The sequence below is a fragment of the Falco peregrinus genome, chromosome 1 (assembly GCF_023634155.1).
Source record: "Falco peregrinus isolate bFalPer1 chromosome 1, bFalPer1.pri, whole genome shotgun sequence".
NCBI lineage: Eukaryota > Metazoa > Chordata > Aves > Falconiformes > Falconidae > Falco > Falco peregrinus.
This window is the reverse complement of record NC_073721.1, coordinates 101,329,925-101,357,824: the sequence shown is the minus strand read 5'-3', so window position 1 is coordinate 101,357,824 and position 27,900 is coordinate 101,329,925. Positions and strand designations below refer to the sequence as shown.

Genomic DNA, 27,900 nt, shown 5'->3' with positions numbered 1-27,900 from the left:
ATCCCTAGAAGTTGTAAAGACAAGATGCCTCTGATCTGGATACCAGATTCCTTTATTTAGGAATTTATAACTAATCAGCCAAAACTCTCCTGTACCTGTTAGTTTTAAGAATTTTTATGGGTTACATTCTCAAAATTAGGCAAACATTTAAATTTCCAGTGAAGCAATGCCCTCAATAAACACTTTATTGCCATTTTAGTCTACTTCAGTGATACAGCAGAGAAGAGCTCATATGCTATATGGTGCTTTCATATCACATACTTAAAAAGGTGAAATGAGAATCTTAAAATTTGGGGTTTGATTTTATGTTTTTCTCTGATAACTTTATAGCATCAAATAAATTTATTTTTGCCTTATTGCTATGATTTTATTTAAATCAGATCCTAAGGTAGCATAATAAGACATCTTAAAAGACAGAAAATATGCCTGCACAATTCCTGGCATGTAAGCAGAGGATCTGTCAAGTCTTCACTTTAAAAAGAACCCAAGAACGAAAAACAAAAAACCAAAAGCATTAAGTGAATTTTATTTGCAAATATCATATGCAAACAAATCGTGTAATTACTTGGACTGAAGAAAACTAATAGGCTACTTTGGTTTTTCCTTCTAATACCAGGAAAATTTTCATCATCCAGATAGCATCCTTGATAGACAGTTACCAAGTCTAGACCCGAGTGTTTTCAATGACAGTGACTACAAAACATGCCTTCCTAGCTTGTCTTACTGCCTATTGGTAAAAATGGTTCCTTAGTGTTTAATTTAAAAAATACATTCTACATGAGACACATTTCTTGTTCTGTCATTGACTATTGATAAAATTAAATTATACCAGCCTACTTCGTAACATTTCTTTAAATTTTTGTGATAGTATTTCTTCTCCTCAGTTGTGTTATTCTTTGCATGAACATGCCCAGCCATCATTACCCTCTCTCAGCTCTAATTTCCCTAAACTTTTCATCATTTTTGTTGTTTGTTGAACTGCATCCAGTGCATATCTTCTGCACTATCTTTGAAGATAATCAAGAAAATCCCACACCATTGACACCCTGCAGGAGCTGTTAAAAAGACAGAGAAGGTTTACAGCACAACAGCACATCATTGCACATAAAAGGCAAATGCCACCCAAGAAACTTTTTTTTAACCTATAAAGATATTAAAAATCTTTGTTTTACCTATTTTAAAGCTTCTGTGATAATTCTTGCATAAAGGAAGCATCTGATTTAAATTTCATGGTGTCTTATAATACACTAGGACATAAACCAGAAAAATACATACAGGATTAAGTTTCCATAAAGCCCAAATGATCTGGCATATGAAATAGGAGAAGGAATTTAATCCACTTCTATAATGTGGTCAGGGCACATGACTTCCACCCTGTCTCCATAGCTGCCTGCTACAGCCACCAAGCCAGAATAGCCACCCTGGTTCCTCCAGGCCCCTGGCGTGGCTCTAAGGACCCACCACCTGGCCAGCCCTCCTGGCCTGGGCTGGGATGCAGCAGGTTCCTGGTGCAGCTTTTGGGTGACCACGTTCTGCACTGCCCACTGCGCAGCCATGCTCCCCAATTTTGGCAGCGTGCAGAAAGCAGCATGCAGCCACATAACGTCAGAGCACAGAGTGACTGCTCGAGCATATTCATCTTCCTGTGCTGAGTGATGCTCATTTTTAACTTGCCTTGCGAACCTTTTTATATTTACCTCCAGCACTGGCACCTGCAGGAGACAGCACGCCCAAGTGCAGATTGCCTTGGTTTCCTTCACCCTGCAAATTCCCTCCTGACGGAAAACTACACTTTTCAATTGGCTTTGCCATAGATAAAGCCTCTTTTCTCGGCAAACAAATTAAATTAGGAATTAATTTGTTTTAAATGTGAAATAAATTAATCTCTTTACTTAAAAGAAGCCAATCTCATAAGGCAGGAATATTATTTCCTCCTCTTTTTGAGAGAGATAAGAAAAGACCGAAAAGTTTTTTCTATCAAGAATTTTTAAGTCAGGAACTGTTACTGAGCCACTGTGATATGTTTTTGCAGGCAAAACCACAGCATAAGAAGGGTGCAAAACACATGCACAGTTGTACGGTTTTTTAGTCCAAATGCCTCTTCCCTGTCACATGATATTTTCAGACTTGAGAGGAACTCACATAAACTTGAATGCAATTCAGTCTCCTCAAATTTGTTTTCTTTTAAAAGTAGTGTACTTCACAGTGAATTTTTCATACTTTTAAATAGAGGAGTGGCTATAATTTTGCTTTATATCCATTCACAATGCAATTGGAAAGGTGTCCTTTTACTTGCCAACTAGTAAAAGGTACGGTTACGTTCCTGTTCTTGAACATTATTACTCAAAGCTTGTACAAAAGTGAGCACATGACTGTACACTGACCTTCATCTGTTCCCAAATTATGTCTTTTAAAAGCCTTGAATCTGTTTAAGGGGAGTTGCTGAAACCTGAAACTAAGTTAGTCTATTGCTTTATAAAGTAGATGAACGTAAAACTTAAGTATTACATTTCAGACTCTTACTCTACTAAATATAGCAAAATTAGGACAAGGGAGAATATAACTGGAACATGAGCCTGGCTTTAGAGAATAATTTTTTGTTACAGGCATTAATGATTACTTTATAATATTTGGTACATTTCTATTTCTGACAGAAAACCACCAAACATTTGCAGATGGAAAATGTCCTCCTGATCAAGTTTTTTATTTTTTAAAGCAGTGACCTTAAAAAAAAATTAACAACTCCTTGCCTTGCAAATCACACCACCACATATTGCTAACTAGTTCTGATAGACCCAAGTCTAAGAAGTATCTTGAAATACACCTTGCATTTAAATTTTCAGCACTTGCAGTCTGCTTGATTTTCATAAGGATATGTTTAATAATGAGCAAACACATCCACTGACTATTCAGAGGGAAAGCAAACTTCATCAGAAAAGCAAGCAGTGCATAAAATAACTGCAGAAAGCATCTTTTGATGTGGGTCACTGCTTAACACAACAGGCCAGAATCATGTAACGAAAACACCATTTCAATAAACTTGTTCAATAATTATAACCAAAAAGAGGTAATCAAGGATTTTTATATTTCTTCATTCATTTTTAGTAGTCTTTACTGTTGTTTCTAATGTCATAAAACCTTGCATTGAGCTCTGATAATGTTCATCTGCATGTTTCAAACAAAGGTGAACTTAAATGTATCTCCACAGGACAAGAATATTATTTTCCAATAGAAAAATGGCTTATAACTTGACTGGTATCTTGGCAAATTTACAAATTGTTGACAGTTGTCAGATGGGAACTGTAAATTCATTAAGCATTTAATCTACTTAGAAAATCACAGAAACCTTGAAGTTGTAAGAGACTTCTGGAGATCATCTGATCCAACCTCCTGCTCAAAATCAGGCTAACTTCTAAGTTAGGTCTGATTTCTCAAAGCCTTGTCCAGTCAGGATTTGAATTTCTCTGAGGATGGAGGTTCCTCAGCCTCTCTGGGCAAAGCATTCCAGGACTTAATTACTCTCCACAGGTATGTCTTTGTGTCTTGGGTCTTCCTTCTGTTAAAATTTAAACCTAAATTTGGTAAGAAATGCTGCTTCTTTTGTCTATACTGACACTCAGTTGACTTTTCACAGCCAGGTTTTGAAGGTTTGCTTTGGTAACAGTTTATAGTGTCATCAATAATATTTTTGCACAGAACTTTTTTATTTTTCTATTTAAATGGCATGGAGGGATCATGAGTAAGCAATTATTTGTTCAGCATAATTTACAAACTATGTAAAGCAGAGGTGACTCCAGGACTGATACTCTAGCTGAATGGTCTTGATCTTAAGAAAGCTCAGGACCTACACACACTAGACTCAAGCCCAGATCTGCAATAACCAAGAAGAAAGAAAGAAAGAAAAAAAAGTACTATCCAATAAAAATTATGTTATTTTCAGCTTGTGCTAGTGTTATGCCAGCTTGCACACGGTTAAATGATCTTGTACGACTGCAATATAAAGTAAGATTTTAAAAGATGACTCACACTTAAGGCAAATGAAATGACTACTGCATGTCAAAAACTCATGTTTTTGTCTTTGTATAATTTAATCACCTGTTCATCTGAACAGTTGGAAAGGATAAATTTATACAAAAATAACTTAAGTTTCTCTTATTAAATATTTTCCTTTATCAAATCCATATTCTCATACAAATTTATTGAATATCGGCTTATGTTACCTTCATCTGAAATAAGAAAGAACACTGGGGTCCCAAAAGAACCTTGCACACAAGCTCTCAGTTCACTGTCATACAGCAAAAAAGTCAGTCTTAAGCACACATCTACTTGTGCTGATAAAAGAGGATGACAGATAAAGACGTGAGTTAGGTGCAATGTCTGGTTTTAAATGATTAACACAGCTGCGTTTATTTATTCAGCATCATTAAATTAATTATACATATCAATGATATGTAAATAGATAATATATACATAGGTGTATTTTACAGATCTGGCATTCCAATCTGTATGTGCAATTTAGGTAAACAGCCTTATTAAAAAACCTTGGAGCATTTAACAGTGTTACAGCATTTTCAGATGTAAAGTAAGTTCAAATAGTTTTGAAAAACTATTACGGAAAAGGGATCTTAATTATGGAAAACACCTACAGTCTTCCTGAAGATGACATACACACTAGGAAATCCTGACCAACAGGACATGTGTCCAGAAACCCCTCCTCTTCTTCCAGATTTTATCGTTCATTAAGAGTAATGGACCTCTAAAAGCCATCTAAACATGAAATCCTGTATAATCTTCAGCAACTAGACAACGTGATTTTCCATATAACTAGCATCATAGCTTTCCTATTAAAATACAGTAAAATGTAGCACTTGAATGCATTCTAAGGAATTTTGAACCTGAGTAATTTATCTGATAACAATTGGCTTCTTAATGACAAATAGGATTTATATAAACCCGTGGATTTCCTATACAGAACTTTCACATTATTACCTTTGGTGTCAGAAGTTGCATTGAATTTACTTGTGAAAGAGTGTTAGAGATTCTACAGTTCAACAGTAGTCACTAATAAGTTAGGATGGCAGCTGTTGTACATCTGAATCTAACAAATGTTATGTGACCAGAGATGACTGGCATGACATGTGGCCACAGCTTTTTTATACAGTTATGGTCTCAACTATTTAAAAAATGTCCACAAAAGTCCTTCAGAAATACTGCTCCAGAGAAGTTCATGGAAAACTGATCCTTTAATATTTGCCCCACTCAGTTAGTTGCATATATTCACACATTATCACAGAGCTATAAACTAAAGTTTAAACAAAAATAGTACTACAAATTATTCGTCTGGAAGTCATGTTCTTAGCACTGTGACTTGAGGCTGGATTCACTTGCTTGAAAGTACACGGCACGTATTAAATTTCCAGCAATCGATTATCATTTCAGCCTTTGTATCTGCGCTCATAAATTCAGGCACATGCTCATATGGATAGAGAAAGTGCAAAGACAGAACCGTCTTCCAGGCAAATTCCAAAAGCAAGTGTGAAGTTCAGTATCGAAGTATCACTGCCTTTTCTGTCTCATTCTCAAGCAGTACAGGCATTTTAATCTATCGAATATTTTCCCAGAACTTTTACCTTCGTAATCTTTATATTGATAAAAGGCATTGCTATCACTTTATGTCCATCCCAGGTACCTACACACAGAAAGATTCACTGTAAGGATTCAGAGGGCTCCAGCAGAGAAGAATTTCCAAAAATGCAATTGATTTTACCTACTTACGTCATGCACAAGAAGAATACATCTCTCAACGTGGTTCTGGTTACAAGTCACAATTTCTTTTGCCATTAAGTGTTTTGCTATTTTTTTACGTTTAATAGATTTAGAAAAAGCTTTCTCTAGGGAAAAGTTGTTACCTTTGCTTTTTATTTTATCTTCTAGTACCTGAATTTTTAGTGACTAAATTAAACATTTATACTTTAAAGAAAGACGTGAAGTATTTAATAACTCTCAAGACTGGGTCTGTTTCATATATACCCTATTTGTTATAATTTTGCATGAACTGATCTTTGAGGTCAGGAGTTAACTGCTTTTCTTCCTTAATAGGAGCATTACAATTGGAAAGACAGGACAAAATTGCTGACCATCCATTTCTTTTCATGTGCTTAGGAGAGGGTTTGGTGTTTGGAATGGAGGGCCTGAAAGGTTTCAGCATTTGTAAAGTTACTTGAATTTGGCTTTGCCTAAAATATCTTTATACAGTAGTGATGAAGAGGATTAAAATTAAAAAAGTTAGCGTAATACTAGGATTTACTCAAACATAAAACAGAATCTCTAGCTTATTCCAAGTAATTGCCAGTGAAAAAAAATAAAACAGTATGACCATAACTTTAGATTGCTTTTTAACAGTCTTTATACTAGTGCAATACCTGGGACTGTATATTCACAGGTGAGAGAGTATGGTCACATACCTGGGACTAGATCATTTAATGGCACAACTAAGAACAGGGTTATGTATGTGGGGTGCAGTGTTTTTCCTTCAGGTGATATATTCACACTCAAAAAAGAAAATTTCAGACAATCCACACTTTCAGTTCCATTTTCTATGTAATCATTAAAATTTACAATACATCATGTGCCAAAATTTTAACACTGGAAAATAAAAGCACAGACAAAACCTACTGAACACATAATCATCCATGAGGAGATTTTAAAATTTCTGCTAATTCTGTCTAACATGGTACAGAACTATTTGCAAGTATTACATAAGAAGTGAGAACTGAAGAGAAAACTGGAGGAAAAAGAAGTGACTCCACATCAACAAGATCTGACCAATGGAAGAGAATACAGTAATGAAATAAATACAACATAAAAACAAAAGGAAATAATGTGATTCCATCTGTTACCTGTCGTGTGTCCTCATAAAATCCCAAAACTTCTTAGTGCCATTCTGGGGGGAAAAAAATAAACAAATCCATCAGTAAAATTAGTTCCAAGTGAAAAATTACTTTAATGAAATTTAAACAGGCATTTCTTTAAAAACTTGGTATAGCTGGTTGTATTTATGAGACTATTATTCTGGATTTTGACAGTAAGAATTAAAGATGCTGAGAACTGCCTTAGGACAGTTCAAAATCTTAGATCCACAATACTATGCTGACAGCTAACTTAAGGCTATGGTAGTCTTCAGGCCCAATTTTGGCCGCAGTACCAACTTCAGATGCCCAATCTAATCAAGGTGGTAGGAAGCTATAAGCTGCTAAGTTTTAACCAGTAAAATAACCCACAGATCTATATTCTTCCATGTCCAGAAAGGGCCTTAACTTAGGAGGACTGGTCAGCACTTACCTCCTAACTAAACTCCTTTGGGATCCAGGAACAAGACATCCCTCCCTCTAATCCCTTACAAGGCCCAAAATAGCAGTTCTGTCCATGACACGCCTAACACGAAGAGATCGCACTCCGTTCTACACAACAGCTGTTATTCTGCACTGCTTTTGGTGGTGAGGATACAAACAGTAGGCTTGAAGTCACAGCACTCATCTAAGAACTGGAAGACATAAAATGCATTATTTTCTCAAGTTGGGCCAACTCCTGTCCTCTGCTATCTTAAGAAGAATGACATCCACTGCAGCACAGCTGAAACTGATCCCTGAAAACAAGCATTCTTCACAGTTATAATGAACATGTACGCACTTGCTTACATTTATATTCTATTTGCTATAATTACCTGTGCCAATTCATGCACAGCAGTTAACAGAGACGTTACACAAATAATCTGAATTTGTATCTGAAATACAAATCAAGATATTTCACTCCTAGGTCAGTTTTAAGTCTATATAAGGGATCAGCATGCCACCAGATGAAATTCTTTTGGTTGATACCTTTCTCTTATCAGCAAGGCAAAAACTAGACCTGCTGAAAACCCACATACCTAAAATAGGCTTAATGTGAAAAGAAGCACAAGCTCTCTATTATAAAGTATGGTTAAATGGATGATCAAACCCTAAGCAATTGGTTAATCATTTAAAGCAGGTCAATGTGAGGAATGAAAGAAGAATCAAGTTCAGTTGGTGGGTAAAGGTGCCAACCAATATAGACAGGCTCTTCAGCTCTATTACAGATGTCATGGCTACCAAGTACACAACAGCTGGTGGGGATTAGGTAACAAGCACTCTGGTTCAGAGATTAAGCTCCTGAGCTTTATGAGTTTACCAAGCTTTTGGAAGAGTGACTACTTGCTTGCTAGCTGGGTTCTCCTTCATTCCCACAACTCTTAATTATAACAGTTGTTCGCCTCAAAAGAAACTCTAGTCTACTCTTCCATTGGTGTCTGCACATACTTTCTGTTAGCATTGACAGGAATCAAACGTGTACATTAAAAGAGGAGCCCTGACATTGTTTAAATGCAATATAAAGTTGAAAGAGAAATAATGGCAGCAAATCTGCAGTGTGAACTTGAAATATTAAAGCCATTTTTTATCAAGCTGAGTGTGCATCCAATCTGTTCCACCTGGTGAGATAGAGGAACAACTTTGAAAGGACTATGACACACAGCTGGAACACTTGAATGTAATAGCATGAGCTATGCTGTGTGGTAAGACAATTTAAGGTATTAAATGTGTACGGTCCACTCAATGGCACACTGCTGTGCAATTTTCCATTTGACATGAGTGAGCCGGGAAACTGTGGACCAAGGATAATGTCTTCTGCAGGTACCTTCATATCACTTCCCCAGCTTCAACCTTTGCCTGCCCCAAATGGAAAGGTGTGCTACCATCATCCATTCTCCTGTTGGAGTGTCCACTTGGGAGAAATGTATGTGTCCAGCTGATGGAGGAGACAAAAAGCCTGAATCAAGGCTCTCCATGCATTAATTTAGGCTATTAGTCCTGTGATACTACTTCCTGATGTATGATCCCAGCAACAATCTTCTTGGCTCTTTCCTCTTGCCATCATTTTGCAAATTACAGAACCTGATTGCTTTGGAGCAATCACGAAAGGGTTTCAAATAGCTGAGGAAAATTACACCCCAGAGAATCATCCCCATCCAGATGGGATCCATCAGATTTGAATGACCTCTTCTCAAGGATGAGCTCCATTAGCAATAAGAGAATCTACCTCACAGACGTGCACATAATTTTTAACAGAAAGTAAAAGGGACTTAGTACCTAAAAAAAACCTAATCAGAAGATAAAATCTGTATTTTCTGTTTTCTAAGTGGCTGGACAGCACATAAAGCACTTTCTCTAGAACATGATTTGATTAGTTTAAGATCCAAACTCAAAACCAGCCACAGGTGAAATTAATTTGAGTCTGTTCATTTGAGATATTGGTTATCATCACACACTCTGACTGGACAGTATTTTTTTACTATATTTGAATAAAAAATATTGCATATGATCAACCTGCACCTGTTCAAACAAATAAATCAATAAATAAATAAATGAAACATTCCAACATCTTATTGTTTACAATGGCAGAAACCCAAATTAGCCCCATTCGCGCCCTATTGTCCAAGTCAAATGTAATTTGAACCCAACCGTACAGAACTGAGTTTCTATTGTACCCAACGCGTGGTTCTTTCCTAACAGACTAGTATGAAGGTTGCTAATTATTAATAGCATGTAAACAGTTACCAATGGTTCTTATGCTGCTTTACATACTTTACAGAACATTAATTCTAACCAGTTTCTAACCAACTATATCAAGCTGTATGTAATATCTCTATCTTATCTTTAAGACAAAAATATTAATTGTTGGAACTGATCAAATTCACACTTTTAAAAGTCAAGTAGCCATGATTACTGTTAAGCAGTCCCATACGAAATATATCTTAGCCTTTGACAATGTTCTTTTATCACCACAGTTACAGATAGTTGGAAAGAATTAAAGGTGTCAGGGGCCAACATCACTCCCAAAAAGGAGAAGTACCTTTGTAAAATACAAAAGCTTTCCCAAACCCTTAACACTCTTCATTTTAATAAACTTATATATTTGCATTATTATAAAATATTCCATTCTCCAATGTCTAATAAGGAACAATCCAGGTATCTCTCAATGAAGCAAGAGAAATAGTGTAACTGATTGCTGGGAGATCTAAACACTGACAATGGGAAGGAGAAAGGAGTGTATTACTACATTTGAGAATGATTTAAAGAATTATTCTTCAAATAGGAAATGTGTCCTGTGATGTTTTATAAAGACAAGTATGTCAAAAGTATTTATATTAGTATTTATCTGTTCAGAACAGCAGTTTTGATACTGCAACAACCTTGTATAACAGACATTTAATTTGGTAAATCTTTAATCATAAAGTAATCACACTGTAGTTCTGTGCTCAATGTTCAGGTTCTCTGATGTTGCAATGCTGAACTAGTGCATATAGTATGTGTAAATTAATAAACATGTATTCCAGGAGAGGCAGTATGTGAGACAGCTTCGTTTCACATGACACACAAGACAGATTACTTACATAAGTACAAATTGCATAAGAAAGACGTATCAGGTCAGATGAAATGTCCATCTTGCCCAGTATCCTGTCTCTAACAGTAAAAGGAAAATTTAAGGACACAGGAAATATAGGGCAATACTCTTCCAAGCCTTTAACAAAAGCCAGCTGAAGGGTGTCAAAAGATAATCCCTCAAAAAAGCATCCAAATTAAACAGAGTCCTCCCCCAATCCCCAAAAGCAAGCAGAAACAGCCTTTTCTATACTATCTGAATGTGCAGTAGTTTGTCACAAGTCCTGCGCATCCTGTCTGTAACACTGACTTGATAATGGCATTGACAACTTAGAATTACAACAGTATGCTACCAGCTTGACAGTGTGCACAGGGAGAACTCAACCCCTTTGGTTCAAGTGATTCCAGGACAACTACGCGCTGCAAAGAGCTCTCTGCTAGACAACTGCTGACAATGGACGCAAATTCAGCAGATGTGACTCCTACCAGCAGAGCCCTGTTTATGACGCCACCCATACTTGATCTCCACATTCTCTGTCCTGCTTCGATCCTTCGAATCATTTTCCTAAGACTCGTCCTGCACCTGCTCATTGCCATAATTACAGGCAGGAGCCTGCTCACACTGTCTGTTACGGGTAAGTTGGACTTGTCTGCAGCCTATAATCAAAATACTGTTCTTTTTCCCACCTACGCTCCGCCTGTGACTAAAATGCCTTAGAATCACTGCACCAGGGATATTGCTGTCCTCTGCTTTCCTCCACTACCTTAGGCAATATAATGTTTGAACAACATGGTCAAATTTCTGTCAGGATACCTACGCAAAGGATAATTTCTGCTTCCTAGAGAAACTCACTCAAGACTTAGCCCAAGCTAGCCAATATAAAAGACAAAAAGGACATGCTATGCTAATAATGTAGGAAGAAACATCCACTGGCACTGATCGTATGGTGATACTGGGTGTGCTCCCCATGTGACAGACCTTGGACATGATGTGACTCAAGTCACCTGGGAGTTTCCCTCTACTCTTCATTTGGGAGAGCTTGAATGCCTTCCTTTTTTCCCTGAGGGCAGCACCCAGATACGGTCTGCCACCTGAGAAGCTCCTGAACCAGCTCATACATCAGGTAAAAGTGTCTCCACACCCACCAACACTCAGCTCGGTGTTACACTGATACCACCCTGGGCCTTCAAAAAAAACACGGCCCAAACCAACCAACACAGCCCTCCTGGGATTCACAACAATTCCTCAGTAGATTCAGCTTTTCCAATGGTGGGAATAAGTTTTTAAACATTGTTTTAGAGAGCAAGCCTTCCCTCAAGGACCCCTCCCAAAGAATGGGGTATGTTTGTAAATGATAGAAGTGAATTAAAGCTGTGGTGCCCCAGTTACAAACAAGCAGACCTGCACCTTTCCAATGTTTTTTGGAAAAAAAAATTTAAAAAATTGGAAAAAAATTGGAAAAACAGCCAAAGAGTTTTGAGATGAGGAAGAGAAAGGGATAGTGGTGCAGTAGGCCTGCCATGCTGCTAATAGTAGTGTGTCACCTCAGGACAGTGCCACACTAAGGGCTGACATAGCAGAAGTCTGTAAAATTATGAATGACATGGAGATGGTGAATGTGAAACAGTTATTCACAATTTCTCATAATATAGAAGCACCATGTCATAGCTGGCTACCTGAGGACCAAGGCTAAGGTTTATCTGAGCGCTGATCTGTCTCTTTTCAAGGAACCAGTAGTTTTCCTTGCTTGTTTTATGCATAAAACAATTAACAAATAGCTTCTGAAACACCTACATGCAAGCTGTATTACATATATGTTTTAAATACATGTAATTAAAGATTTATACTTCTTACATTTTAATAAGTTTTATTCTGAAGAGTAAACGGAAAACATGTTAGTGTAACACATACAAGAACACTCACAAAACCTCTTTAAATGCTTCCTTTATCTCTACATAACGATTGTTTCACACCATCAGACCAGGGTGTCTAAAATAAATCGTCAATACACAGGTTTACAGCCACAGATTTCCTGTAGTTACTCTGTTGGGAGTTCAGACCATTCAACAAATCAAAATTTACACTGGATTTGCACCGATTTACATGACTTCTTGTAATAAGCTCTGGACCAACAACATGCGCCTGAAGCAGAAATTACCTTTACCCAAAATTTACTGAAAGGTTCTCCTATCTTATTTGCTTTATTTAAGTATTACAAAAAACAACCAAATTAAAGACACTGTCCTGTGTCATCTCCCATTTTATCAACAGAAAACTTCTGCTTGGACAGACAAAGCCAAACAGCCAAGAACGGTAAAGTCACACCAAAGCCACCTCCGAAAGAGGGTTCATACTGTGTATTATGGATTTTTGAGGAGACTGGTAGCAGGTCCTGCAGGCAAATCACTTAACATGCTGAAGACATATGTCCAAAATAAGCAAACTAACTTCACATATGCCACTAAGAGAGAAAAAAAAAATCTGTCCGTGACAATGATTAACTTCTTACTGTTTACATTACAGGAGAGACAGCATGACGTTTGGTGACCCATTGTGATAGGCACTAAACATATGTAGTGGGAACAGTTCCTGTTCAATGATCTTACAATTCAGTTAGAGTCCAGACAAAAGTTGGTGTAAACAAGCTGAGGCAGTTAAGGAAAGACAACAAATACATTATGGTATAGATAAGCTACAGGCACAAGTTATGAGGGTTAAAATGACAAACAACAGGCATGATCCCCTAGCCTCTACCAGTTGGACTGGGTTTAAAGCAGTCATCCAAGAAGTACATGTTCCATGATTGTGAAAAAAAGCAAACTTGAGAAGCTGAAGCAATTATAACATAAAAATAACTCTGTCCTCATTGCTCCCTTTACTCTTTTTTCACACTCCTAAGAAAATAAAACAATTAATGTCCTTAACGCAAAGGGATTATGACCATTCTTCATGCAATAAAATAATAACACTATAGGTAAAGAAAAACAGATAAGAGAATTAATTGGCAAATAACGGTCTTAAACCAGAGTCAGCAAAGCCAAACAAGTGTGTGGTCCCTGTTTAATGATTTACATGTAAAATGGCAGTAAAACTTCCTAGAGGAATAATCAGATTTTCCTTTTTTCTGTCCTCAAAAGAATTTTTATAAGCTATGAGGGTATGTTTTTCTTTCAAAACACATGTCAATTTTGTTTTTCTATTGCACTCACTTTCACATTCAACCAATCTATAAATTTATCTACACAGTTTAATAACGACATGCACAGCAATGCCTCTATCTGGAGATGCACTATGCATTCTATTGTTGAGATGTCTACTTGTTGCCCAGAACCGCATGGCAAGAAAACATCAAACTTGTCACTTTATTAGATGGATTTTTCTCAGATTAATCCAAAAGAGCAGCATGCTTGGGGAATCAAGTAACTGACTCATGAAGACAGACAAAAACCTGCACCAATGCAGCCACCTCCTGCAGCCTCCAGCCACATTTATTTACTTAAGTGGTCTTAGCTAAATGCTTTTCAGTCATATTCACCTTTTTATGACCAATAAAAGCTGCCAACAGGTAAATTCACAGTAAAAACAACTCAATAATTCAGTACTGTTTGGTTTATGAAATTTACACTCCTACAATGGGAAAATATGCCCTGAAGATGTGCATTAGCTGCTGCTTCCCCTTGAGTCACAGTTCTTGGGCTAAACAGAGTGGACTTCCCCTATGGTAAACGCAGCAAGGCAGGAGATACTCGATGCTAAAAGTTACACCCTCATCCCTCTGTAAATGAACCTTTCCCTTCCTTTCTCCACCCACTAGAGCAGAAGTGCTCCTATCAGTTGAGATTTCCTTGTTACATTTCTTTTTTCAGTTTAATGGAATCTGATGTCACATCTGTAGCAGTTTCCAGTGGAAACATATGAGGATTTATAATCTAATATAAACCATTGCTTGCCAGCTGAATTATTAATGCTATAACTCTTTGTTATATATAATCGATACATAATGTTTCCAGCATCCACAGTGATGTGCCCACAGAAGCTGTACTGCCAGGACAAACTCAAGACTGAACACTTTACACTTTTCACCTTCCCATTGTACAATTAGTGGCCAAATTACCTTACACTGTCTGAATATTTTTCACAGTATTTTCAGCACTTTGCCACATACAAAAATTATGTAAATAAACCACCAGGTTTGACCCAAAAAAATCCGTAGTTCGGGATTTTTTTTAGGAAATAAAGCATTAATAATTAACATTATACTGTTAAACCTGTATGAAGAACAGAGAAAGACAGCTAAAGCAAGTTTGGACTTGTGAAGTTTTCCAGATAAGAATAAAGTAAAATACCTGTTCTATACACTTTAAAAGTTCCATTGCCTCCTGTTTAATATTTTTATTGTATTACTAAGTTAGTGGCTGGTTTTTGTTTATACACGCTAGAGAGCTGCCATGCTGTACTTAAAAATCTTCTTGAAGCACAAAAAAACAGGGCAAAGGAACAGTTAAAAATTCAAGGGCAATTAATATTCAACTTTTTCATCTAAAAGAAAAACCCTGTCCTGAACAGACTATTTTGCATATGAAATCCGTTTGAAATAATGAATTACCAAAGGGGTTTTGTCTACTTTAAAGGTTTGATTTGTGGTAACCAGGGCAAAAGCTGTCTTATTTTTATGTAATTACGGATTTCACAGAAAGTATTACATATCTTTCATAATGAAAGGAAGCACTTTCAGCTGGCATAAAACCATGCAACTCAATTAAAAAACAATAATAAAATCAATAAAATCATTCTAATTTGCATTAGTTGAGTGCCTGGCCCTTTTTTCTTTCTTTTCTTCTGAGCTCATACATCAGTATTAGGGAACTGTCTTATCCTTGGCTATCATATTACATAACTACTAATTTAAATGCAAAGTGTTGGTCTTAAAACTCACTCAGTACTGGTGTGCAGTCCTATAACAGTGTAAATTGATGGAAAGCCAGGCTGCCCTTTTTCTACCCCAGCTGCATATCACCGCTCTACCCCTACCCCATCCCTGAGATTCCTGTAACTACACAGCAAGCTGGTTCTGGGAACTGATGTGGGGAAAAAAAGAAAAAAAAAAAAAAAGTGCTCTACAATAAAACCTGATGAAAAATTTGATTTTTAGTAGTCAACGTGAATGTAACGCCATTACATACATACCAAGTTTGCACCGATGACTATTAAACAGAACAGCCTTGGTCTATTCAAAATGACTCCAAGAAGACAGAGATGTACCTGATAAGGAGCATTCTACAGAAAGACACAAACACACAAAAACTGCCTAAATTACAATTTCAGTCCACACCCGCTAATCCACTCCATCAGACTGCACACGCTGGAGTAAATGAAGCCTCATCTTCAAAAGCAATTTGCAGAATTACTTGCTGATGTTGAAGAACTACTTCAAAAGAATGTAAGTGTTATGGAATTTTACTGTTTTTTTAAACAAGCCACTGTTTAAGCTCAAGAGGAAGGGGAGGGGAGTGTTTGTTTTTTAAACAAAGCTTGTAAGATTTCATTACTAAACTATCCAGAATATTTATTTTAAAAGCATCATGATTACAAATAATGACATTTTCAGTTTTTAACTTACCCATATTCAAATGTTTCAGTTAGAAATGATTGGTTTTAGTGCCTTTGTGGAATCTGCATCCAAAATTACACAAGCTGATGACTTTTCAACAATATTAAAAATGCACATTCTGTCTGAAGCACAAATACCACTGCTGCTAATTGGCTTTAATTGATAGTATTAACAATTTCAGAAGTACGACTAAGTGAGCAAAGTTCATGGGGACAAATCGTTCTATATGCTAAAGAACAACATGCCAGCTCCAGCTGACACCACAGTTCTGGGCAGGGCAGGACAAAGTTGTCCACTACACTAATTTTATGTACAAGGATCTTGAACAAGAGGCAGAGGTGCTCAGCTCTGTGTGACAGCAAACTCTGTAAGACATGGACTTGACTTCTTATTTGAAATTAGCTGGAAGGCATAAAGGTACTTCTTGAAGAAACTGTAATGTATACCAGTGGAGACCACACCAGGGATACCTCAAGAGACATAAAACCTAAGGTCATAGACTAATTTTTACAACCCATATCAATTTTCTCTTCAAAGTGAGGGTTATTCTGGTAGGAGTTTGTAATGAAACTGCAAACAGATGGTTATGGCAATAGAGTTTACTGTTCAAAGGTGCAATTTTTTCACACTTTAGGAGGTAAAATAAACAATGGAGAACACATTAATTTATTCAACTGTTAATGTAATACTGGGCCAAGCCACTTTGTTCATTTTATGTACATCAACTGCCAGAACAATTACAACTAAGATACTTGATGTGTAAGTAAACTTTCTTGTATAATCCTCTGGAAGTTTACTTTTCAAGTCACAGTTTGTTTTTTGTGTGTACTTTTCAACAATGGAGCTGTTGCAGTTTAGCTTGGCATTCAGCTATCAGTAAGATCACTTACCTTTGAATGAAATTTATAAAACATGACAATTAAGTGTATATAAATACACTAAATTAAGTTAAATCTCCTTTCTTGCCTTTTCTGGTTTTAATATACACCACTATTAAGAACAATTGCATATACATATCAAACATGCTTTATTCCAAGGCAAATACATAGCAGCATACCAAAATCTATACTACAAAGAATAAAGATACGGTGCTTGCGTTAGGAAACATGATATGCACAAAGGTCAAATTTATGACTTTTCTCACATCACTGTACTGCCAGGTCAGCATATAATTTAAGGTTATAAACTGATACACAGATGGGGCTTTCCTAGAACTCAGTTAACTCCAATTCTGTTGAAAGGAACCAATTGCTAATAGTTAAAGAGATTTCAGATTCTAGTGTTCTTGTATATAAAGGACAAAATTTAAGTATTCAACTGCTTTGTCTTTTACTTAAATTCCTGTCACATTATTGAATTTTGCTGCATGTATTTTCCCGTTTTCACTAAACTGTGTTTTCCCTTTGAAGTCTGGCACACTTTCTTATTTTGCAGGGATAAAAGGAACATACACTTTCCATATTTACAAAATTACTAACACCACTTTTTCCGTAAAGTCATAGTAAAACATGAAACCTGAAACTTTGACTGGATATAGTTAAGGAATATCTCTTAATAATGAAAGATTTTTTTTTAACAGAGGTAATATTATTTGCAAGCTGTGCATTCAGCTGACATTTACAGAAAAGTATTTTGCTGTGCCTTCAAACAAATGCATTACACACCTTATGCAGCTACTTATATCCATACTTGCTGAAAACCTGCACAGCAAGGGCCATTTTTGTAATCTTTTCCCAGTATGTTTGTTACTGTTAAAGAAAAAATCTCACACAATTTGAAAAAAACTATTTATTTGCAAAATTACTATCAAAATGACAAAACCTCAGGAAATTTAAACCATTAAGATTTATTCTGCCATACTTTCTGCTTAATCTGTATCGGCACTTCCATCAAAATCCTATCACCCTTTCCCTGCTTCCTGCATAGCCTCCTGTGTGCTAACACCACAAGGATTTCTGCAGTCACACAGAACCACACTGAAGATGTCATCTAGTGACTAAACCAACTCAGCACAAAAAAACTTACCCATTGCAGTCATCTTGCCACTGAGTAAAGGGATGTGCCACGCAAAAGAGGGGACAACTGTACCTGTAATTTCATGACTCACGTTCTACAATTCTAATCTGCCAAATAATTAAGGACATGCTAGACTTGATGATGTTCAATGGGATTAACACACGTATCTTTGAAGATCAGAAGCTAGAAGCAATTGAGACAATTGTCCTGGGTAAAGCATGATCAGAAATTGCAATGTTTTGTCTTCTGAATTCTATATCAGGACAAGCAGAAGTGATCCTAAGATTAAAATCACATCCCTGTGAAAAAGGAGCATTGCATTTTTTTAATTTAATTTTATTTTTTTAGTTTATTGTACATTACCCATCCACTGAACATTAAGGGAAATAATAAATTCCCTGAACAAACTAAGAGGCTGAGAAACAAAGATGCAGGAGGCACATCAGCTGGTTCCAGCTCAGAGAACAACAGCCAGGGAAATACCTCAATAAGAGGGCTGCTGAGAACTCCTAGGTATTCTGCATTTCATTTCTTTTTCTGGAGTTTTCTTTATTTGTATAAATTGTCACATATTCATTGAGTTAGAAACAAAGAAACAAACATGATCTTTGTAGTTCAGTAATAAATGAATCCAGGGAAAAAAAGGCATGGGTTCATATCCCTGCTCCAATTTATAACAATTTATGAACAACTCTAAAAGATGAGATTTAAGAAAACACTCTGTAGCATTCAATAACCTTAACTTCTAAGGCACTCACTGGAAAGATGTAAGATCTGAATTTAGACTTCACTCTGAACCACTGTCGTTTCAGGTAAATGCCAGATCCCCCAAATAACGTCTAAACATACTTATTTAACCATGTCATATTCTGTGGTAAGATTTAAACTGCAATATTTGTATTAAGATTACAAAACTATTTCTGTTTTGCTACCTGATGGAGCCTTAGTGAAATTCAGTGAGACTGATTCCTGCAAATTTGGGAAATGACACACTCCTAAGTCACTAACGACAACATTTTCCAAACTACTAAATTTTACTGAGACACAGCTAACTATAAGGAAAATAAACTTTGTTTTCTTTTTTTTTTTTAAAGAGACCAAAAGAATGAAAAACGTCTCCAGGAACCCCATTTTCATCTCTCCTAGTCTGTTGCCAGCTGCTTCTTTTAGAATCATAGAATGGTTTGGGTTGGAAGGAACCTTAAAGATCATCTAGTTCCACCCCCCTGCCATGGGCAGGGACACCTTCCACTAGACCAGGTTGCTCCAAGCCCCATCCAGCCTGGCCCTGAACACTTCCAGGGATGGGGCATCCACAGCTTCTCTGGGCAACCTGTGCCAGTGCCTCAACAACCTCACAGTAAGGCACTTTAAATCTACTCTGTTTTAGTTTAAAGCCATTACCCCTTGTCCTGTTGCTACAGGCCCTTGTAAATAGTCTCTCCCCATCTTTATTATAAGCTCCCTTTAGGTACTGGCAGGTGCTGTAAGGTCTACCCAAAGTCTTCTCTTCTCCAGGCTGAACAACCCCAACTCTCTCAACCTGCCTTCATAGGAGAGGTGCTCCAGCCCTCTGATCATCTTCACGGCCCTCCTCTGGAGTTGTTCCAACAGGTCCATGTCTTTTTTATGTTGGGGGCCCCAGAGCTGAAAGCAGTGCTCCACATGCGGTATTATGAGAGCAGAGTAGAGGGGGAGAATCACCCCCCTTGACCTGCTGGCCACACTTCTTTTGATGCAGCCCAGGATATGGTTGGCTTTCTGGGCTGCAAGTGCATACTTTCAGGCCATGTTGAGTTTTTTGTTCACCAGCAGCCCCAAGTCCCTCTGCTCAGGACTGATCTCAACCCATTCTCCAGCCTGTAATGATACTGGGGGTTGCCCCAACTCACGTGCAGGTCCTTGCAATTGGTCTTTTTTAATTTAATGGAAGGGACACTTTGGGAGGTGTTGCATGGAAGGGACACCTTTTGACCACCGAGTTACCAAGATAAAGCACCTGACTGTGAAATTTCAGACTACTGATATTTAATGACAGGCAGGGGAAATAGTTCTGCACTTGTCATAACGTATCTAGATCAATTATGTCTGGAGTAGCTGTTTCAACGTAGAATGATATTCAACATAAAGTATCTGTTGTGAGTCCAAGACCCCATAGTGGATGAGAAATCTCACTTAATATTCTTTAACTCCATTCTGTACCCATCCTCTGTGCTCATTAGTCAAAATATCCTTTCAACCCCTTAGGAAGGGGACTCTCCAAATTATACATACAGGACAAATGCTGCTTTGGTCCAAATCACATTCCCATAACTTGTGCTTCCCCTGACCACTTACTGGCATAGCACCCCGAAGAATTTTCGACTGCTGAAGACAACCTCGTGTAGAATCTCTGACTCGAAGAGACAGGGACCCCACTGACTGTCAGGATTTAGGGCTTTAACCTCATCTCTGCAGGCACAGCAGGGAGAGAAGCAAACATAAGTATAGTAAGGAGGAGAAAATGAAATCTTAAAATCATCAGTCCCAAGGCAACCACTACGCCTACAAGCATAATTTCTTCTTCTCTGCTACCCTAGGTCATGACCCTCATCCCAAAGAGGAAGGAAAGAAACTGTCCTTTCATCATTAATTTTGCTATGCCATTCAGGAAAACAACACTGACAACACTATAAAACCACAGTTTAAGATGCCACTGGTATTTCAGCCAAATGCTAATCACCACCATCAATTACCTAATACTTCTCATTACCTCTTTAGTAATTCTAACAAATTCCATTGCAACTTATACAGGGTCTGTTTAAAATCTTCCCAGGTTGACAAAGAGCCAGCAGAAAAAAAGCAACTACCCCTCTTCTACCACAGCACTGGACCACTCCATTTTTATATAAATAATCAAGCTGCATTCAGACACCATGCAGCTGATGAAGGCTGGGCTGACTACGTCACCTGAAGCAGAACACTGGTAAGAAAAAGCTTGTGTATAGATTTTTGTATCATTAAAACTGGATTTAAAAAAACCCAAGACAGTAAACAATCTGTCATGCATTAACTTCAAAGTTACTTGGTTTTGCAAATGCACCTGTAAAGCAATAGCATGGATCATATAAGTATGATTTTTAAAAGTAATTAGCAAATCTATTTATTTACTTAGAACTTAGGAAGGACAAAATATTTCTGATGCAGAGTTCAATGCAGGAACAATACAGCTCCATGAACTGTACACCTCGCATCACACACCAGTCTGGTACATGCCAGCAAAGAACCAGCATTAACAAGATTGACCAAGGTCAGCAAGCAGCACCTGGGAGACCCTAAGTTTCAACAAAGTTGGGAACAAAGCCAGATGCAGCACCACGGTGTCTCCATGGTGAAGTAAGAGTGGGAAAGGACGCCTCCTACACACCAGGTCTCACAGGAACTCAAGGTTACTGCTTACTTCAAGTGTTTCCCTAGACTAGATCGCAGGGTTCTGAGCATGTCTCCTCTGTACTGAATACCGTGAGCACGTTAAAACCATTTATTGCTGTTTCTTCTTGCTCCTTCATCAGAATACCAAGACCCCTTGAGCTCCAAGACTTTATCCTGAGCGTGCAATGGCATGCACCCTCCATACACGGAAGAGCCTAAAATCTTGGGCAAAGAATGAAGGTCAAAATTCACTTCCCAGACTCATCAGGGCTGGTCTGAGAATGAGGAATTAACTTCCACCAAGTGCTACAGACAATTACACACGTTCCCTTGCAAGAGCAAGACACACATTTCTGACCAGAAAGTTTACAAAACACAGCACCCAGAAAGTTGTTTCTTTTCTCTTTCATCCTCTCCCCAAGGCACAACTGTTAGGTGTGGTTTGTCATCCCACTTAGTGCAGTACTGGAAGGAATGCCACTGCTCTATCATAAGGGCTGCAGAAGAATGTACAGACAAGAGGGGAGGGAAGACACAGTGCCAACTGGCATTCAGCTGGGCTTTTTGAGAAATACTTCAAAAGCAAATACTCCAACAGTTTTTCAGTTTAGTGAAATAGTTTCCCTGAGTAACTTTTTTTTCAGCCCCTGGGTGTGATTACATCTCTATTCTTCACACACACACACCCCCAACACAATTCTTACACTTAAATCCTGTAATTTATATGATTACTTTTACAAATTAATCTTTCTCTATGGAGTGCACCATAATGCTCTAGGGAGGCTTGTATGTTCCCGTGAATCTTGTGAGAGTTCTGCCAAGAGGTTTTAACTCCTATACAGATCAAAGAGAAAGTAATGAGATAAAAAGAAACAGGATTCTCTAGACTGACAGGTCAACCACCTCTCCTCAACAAGAAAAAACGACGGTTCACCAAAACAACCAGGGAGACAATCAGGTTTCAAATTTGGAGGAACTATCCCATAAAGTACCATAGTAATAATTTCTGTACTAACGATTCCTGACTGGTTTCACTGAATAGGAGGCCATGTTATCCTTTAACTTACCTGAGTGGTACAAATCAGGCGAGTTACAGACCAAATTTTAGACTGTATAAACTGCAGTGCTATGGAAATGTCACTGAAGAGCGACACAAGCCTTTCAGACAAAGGAAGACAGAAACTGTCTACCTATGTCCAGTATTTTAAAGCGTCAGAAATGTTACAACGCTGAAAGCAGAGTGCTAAGTGTAGACATACATATGAAATTCTAGAACAGATTTGCCAAAAGATTTGATAGCCCTCTCTTCTTCTAATCCTGCTGCTTCAAAAGCTCAACAAGCTCAAGTGGCCAAATAATAACAAAGGTAGGTCTTAAAGCCAAAACTAAACTGAATGAAGCCAACAGTGAGTTATTTCAGCAGTTCAAGGACATATACAAAAGCTATATAGGTTCATATCCTGAACAAATTTATACATTATTTACCATGTTGTACCTAATAAACAAATTTACCTGTTTTCCCTATTTTTTCCATATCTTGATTTCCAGCTCTGTATGTCAAAGCATGTAATTTCTGGTCAAAAATCACTGAACTTCTGAGACTCCAATCACCTTACTTTCCAAGCAAAAAAAAAAATAAAAAAAATCCATTAGTCAAATTACTTTAGTCTTTGCCTAAACTAGGATTAAGAAGAAACGATGCAAGTGAAGACCTGGCCTCACCAATGAGAGCAGGAAAAATACAGTTTTATTCAGCAAGGTTGAAGTTCAACAGTTTATAAAAATACATGCTAAGGATCTTAGTGTCTGGCCAGACCCATTTATAGCATAGAACCTTTTTATGCAGCAAATCAAAACGGTACATCCATTCCAATTTCACAAATAACTAGTATAGCTAATTAAAACATCAGCTAATATGACAAATATCATTGAAAAGAATCCTTAAAACACTAACACCAAGTTCTGAAATTCTGTGTTGTTGCTTGCATAATGAGTATTTCTACCCACCTAAATCATCTTGTATGTCATGAAAATCTTACAGAATCACTCAGCGTTATGCTTTTTGATCACAATATACCATTTCTAGGCATATTACGAGCACAAAATCCGGTAACTGCAGTCATTGCATAATAAGCTCTTGCAAAAAACAATGTTCTACATAACAATCAGATCTAGGGTCAGAATTATGCATAAATGTAGCTATTTAACTGTAGAAAGAATTTGTGAATTAAAACTGAAACTACAACATTGAACATTTCTGAAATCTTAAGATAGTGAATAATGCATGCCGTGTGTTATCAGCTTGCTGAGGAATTCTAGTCTTTTAAAATAATTGTTTGTATTTGCTTACTAAATATGCACCTGGATCGTATGCAGCATGAAAGACATCAGAACAAGCATTTGCCTTAAAAGAATGAAGCCTCAGTGGAAATGTTTTCAATGCACACTCTGGGTTGGTTTTTTTTCACTATTGTTTTTTTAATTAGATTACTACACAATCAAAAACTGTACTATTTACTGACTGGCAGGACTGTGGAAGGAAAAGATGGTGGGGAGAGAAGAGGAAAGTGAGAGGACCAGGTTCTAGAAAAAACACACAATTACTAGGTGATATATAAATGCACTTTGCACACACTGAACACAGAATAAATCTTACATACTCCAACACAAAGAAAAAGAACTATTTCAGAAAGAGACATGAATTTGTAACCCTAGGTAATTAAAAATACCAGAAAAAAAGCATCCCTAAATACAGGGGAAAGAAAATTAAAAAGCACAGTAACCACCTACATTTTTATGCTTGTGTACTTTTCCCTCTGTGCATTATGAAAAAAAAACCCAAAACCCTTGGAAAAAAAAATAATCTTGCACACATGCAGAGAGTCACAAAAGCTGTGAAAGAGATACTTAGCACAGGTTCCAGACCAGATGACAAGGCATTAAACTTTCACCTTTAGGTAGTTATGATGATCTGATATCTCTTTTATGATAAATCCCAACTTTTTTAATTAAAATCGACAATGTGTTTAACAAGCAATTCTTCCATCAATCTTTGATGTGTTTTACTTATAGAGCAATGACAGTTTTCAGTTCAGTCTCCTTAAACTTCCAGAGAAATCATTTTCCACTCACTTGCTTTGAAAGCCATTAAAACAACTTGATGAAGAACAGCAGCAGGGGGCTAACAGAAGCCAAGGCTTAGTAACAATCTTTAGATTTTTCTCCTAAGACTTTCTCACAGACCCTCCTCACAAAGATTATCAGGGCTTTTCATCCTCTCCCTTCTCCACAACCCCACCCCCCCCCAATATCATTTCGAAGTGACAAATGCAACTAGCTCCAGGTTCTGATCTGTTCTTAATTTCACTTTTACCTCTCAATTTTTATTTACTCAACTTAAATCCGATTCCCTTAGTAGTGTCATCTCCTCATCATCTTCCTGTTTGGGAAAAATAATACACAGAATGATTCAAGAAGTAATTTGGGAACACCTAAACCATCATCTATTCCAAAGAGAGCACTGGTACAGAGAAATTTACCTGTTGCTTAAAAGTCATATACAACTGGTATTCGATTAATTGAATGAATTAATGATTAATTGATTAGTGACTTATACACAGTTCTGTGTTTTACTGCAGTATTTCTGAACCCTTCATAATGACAGTGACCCTGCAGCAGTTTAAATCTTGGGACAGAAAGTAAAGAACTATGCAGGCCAACTGCAAATAGTCTTCAATCACTCTTTAAAATGGGAACTGCCTGTAATAAATGTTAAGTCCTTTGGTTACAGTTTCATAGAAATGTAGAAATCAAAGTTTTATGGAAAACAGAGCTAACAGGATAGTACTTATGCTGATCAGAATCACTAAAGCACACTTTTAAAATCTATGTTTTGCTGTGCTCGCCACCATTTTATTTCTCTATTATTATGGCCACTTGAAAGACAATCTTTGTCGATGGCTAATTTTGGGGAACTTCTGGAACTCCAGAGCTCAATGGACTCTTCAGTTGCTACATTCAAGCGATGCTGCTGTGGTCCAAATACCACACATGGCATTTCTGCAAAGTGAACAGCTACTTCCTGAAGCAGGGTTATAGGACATACACCTATTCATCCCAGATTCTAGCTGCAATCCCTTGTTCTTTTGAAAACTACAGCTAGAGTTACAGTACACATGCTAGGAGCAAATGGGGACTAAAGGAGGCCAGATACATGTCTCCTTGTCCTGACGAACAGGGGCAGTACATACAGGAGATCTGTGGTCAGGAAAGACAGATGGTGGGCATTCGCGTTACAGCTAAGTCACCTCTTGTCCTTACACCATTGAGCTTTATGTTTTCCAGTTAGTGACTCTCACAGTTTGTGTTTCTACTTTATTTTAGCAAGCTCCTATTTGTAAAACAAAGCGGAATAATACATTGTGGAATAAACTTCTAGATGTCTAAGAACAAATCTCATCGATACTTTCTCAGAGCAGCACAAACAATCACACTTTCTGTATCTCCCCCTTCTGCTGAAGTAACACGCTATTAAAATGTTAATGAAAATGAGATTTTTCATGAGATTTTCTTTAAAAATTTAAATTAAAAAATTTAAATTAAAATTTAAATTAAAAATTCTAACACACAGTCCTACCAGTAAACACACAAAAAGTTTCTATTTGCTTTCTGAGATAATGATTCCAAATATTGGAAAAGCATCCATCAAGAATATAAACTAAAGAAGTTTGAGAAGTACAGAAATATCCTAAGGAACGGTTATATATAATTTACTACATGCATACAATCACTTTACAGAACTGAAAAAATGTAAGGCTAGAAGGACCTCGCAAGATCACTCAGTACAACTTTCTTAACGGTGGCGGGATCAAACGTATGTGACGTGAGTGCTATGTAATACACACCAGATACAGAATATGCGCCTAAGAATTATCCAGTCAGAGCCTCCATTCAGGCTGTTCCATCATTCAAATTCAATGTTCTACCATTGGTGCAGTTTTTAGGTTTAAACTAAATACTTGCATACTGTTTATGTAATAGCACCATAAGATTGTTAAATACATGACCTAGAGTTCGCCATGAATGCTACTCTGGAATACCCATTTAATAAAAAAATATCATTAGCATTACTTCTTGCTGTATTAGTTTTCAAGTATTAATGCTTACTTCTCCAGGAGGGTAAACTTTTCCTCTATTTTCTATTTTCAGAGAAAGAACATCTCTCACCTTTAGGAGTTTAGCCTCATTTCCCTATAATGTATTCATCACCGCTCAGCACATCTGTCCCAGCAAATCCCATTTCCTGTTCTATTCATGAGGCTCAGCAACCTGGAGCTTTAGTGATTGCCGCCACACTTTTCCCATGGCCTTCTCACCTCTCTCCCCCCCCACGCACCCCGCTCCCATTGTTTATCATCTGTTCTTCCCTGCTGCAAACTGCTGTCAGATGTTCACTTATCCCTAATCTTACTCACTGCCTTTGATATTCTTTCTAATCCAACAACCTGTCAACTGGGGCATCAGCCCATGTCCAGACCAGCTGCTCTGTCACAGGCCCTAAGATTCCCTCTCAGCTCCAAGAGGTATTTAAAGGATTTTGACACAGCAACCACAATGTGAAACAAATAATTAATGCTGTTTTGATCAGTGATCAGGGCTTTAGGGTGACATGAGCTGACCACTAAGAAAAACTGGGCTTTAATTTGTTTAAACCTCAGTAAACTTTGCTGTTACTGTATTAACAAGATTTTGATCAGTGTCTGAAGGACAGTACTAAAAAGCCGAGTTCTTTAACTTGTTTTAGTTAAAAATAATGAAGAATAATTAATCTGAATGCAAGTCAGAGGGGCAGTTAACTTTATATGCCTGCTGTGTAAAACATGTTTATTTATGCAACATCAGCTTGTGTAGAGTTTTCAAAGCACAGGAGCTGACCTTTTATGAGTTACAGCTGAAAATACAAATGTCTTTTACATATGGCAGCAGTTGAGGTAAAATTGTTATTTTAAACACACTCGTATTTTCAGGAATATAATAAAAGTATAGTTCCATCCCATATAGACCGTAAACACCAGATTTTAAAGAATATTCCCATTTACAGAAAATGTCTAATTTCCATAACATTCAGATTTGCTATAAACACTTAAAATGTTACAGTGTTCACCTGCTTTAAAACACACCAAATACACATAATTTCATATCATAGCTGAAATTCTGATTCAGATGACAGATTATTTTTTTTACTGGGAAAAATAAGTTTCTGCTATTTAAGCAAACATATGTATTTTGATCCAAACTGAAAAACAAATAAAGCACTTTAGTTGTTGAAAAACATGAACACTATTTTACTTCTCAAATCTAACTGCAATTACCACAAAAGAGACAATCGCAAACAAGTCAAAAAA

The 27,900-nt window shown here is 37.2% G+C and overlaps 1 protein-coding gene across 3 annotated transcripts in view; it reads right to left on the bottom strand.

Moving 5' to 3' along the window:
- NUDT14 (nudix hydrolase 14) overlaps positions 1-27,900 on the bottom strand; it is a 63,236-nt gene that overhangs the window by 26,896 nt on the left and 8,440 nt on the right. For 2 of the 3 annotated variants that reach the window (XM_055803943.1, XM_027780957.2), the window contains exon 2: positions 6,900-6,943. In XM_055803943.1, coding sequence (XP_055659918.1) covers positions 6,900-6,943 — 44 coding nt within the window. Of the gene's footprint in view, positions 1-6,899; positions 6,944-10,468; positions 10,535-27,900 lie in introns of those variants that run through there. The other variant, XM_027780956.2, reaches the window with a different exon arrangement.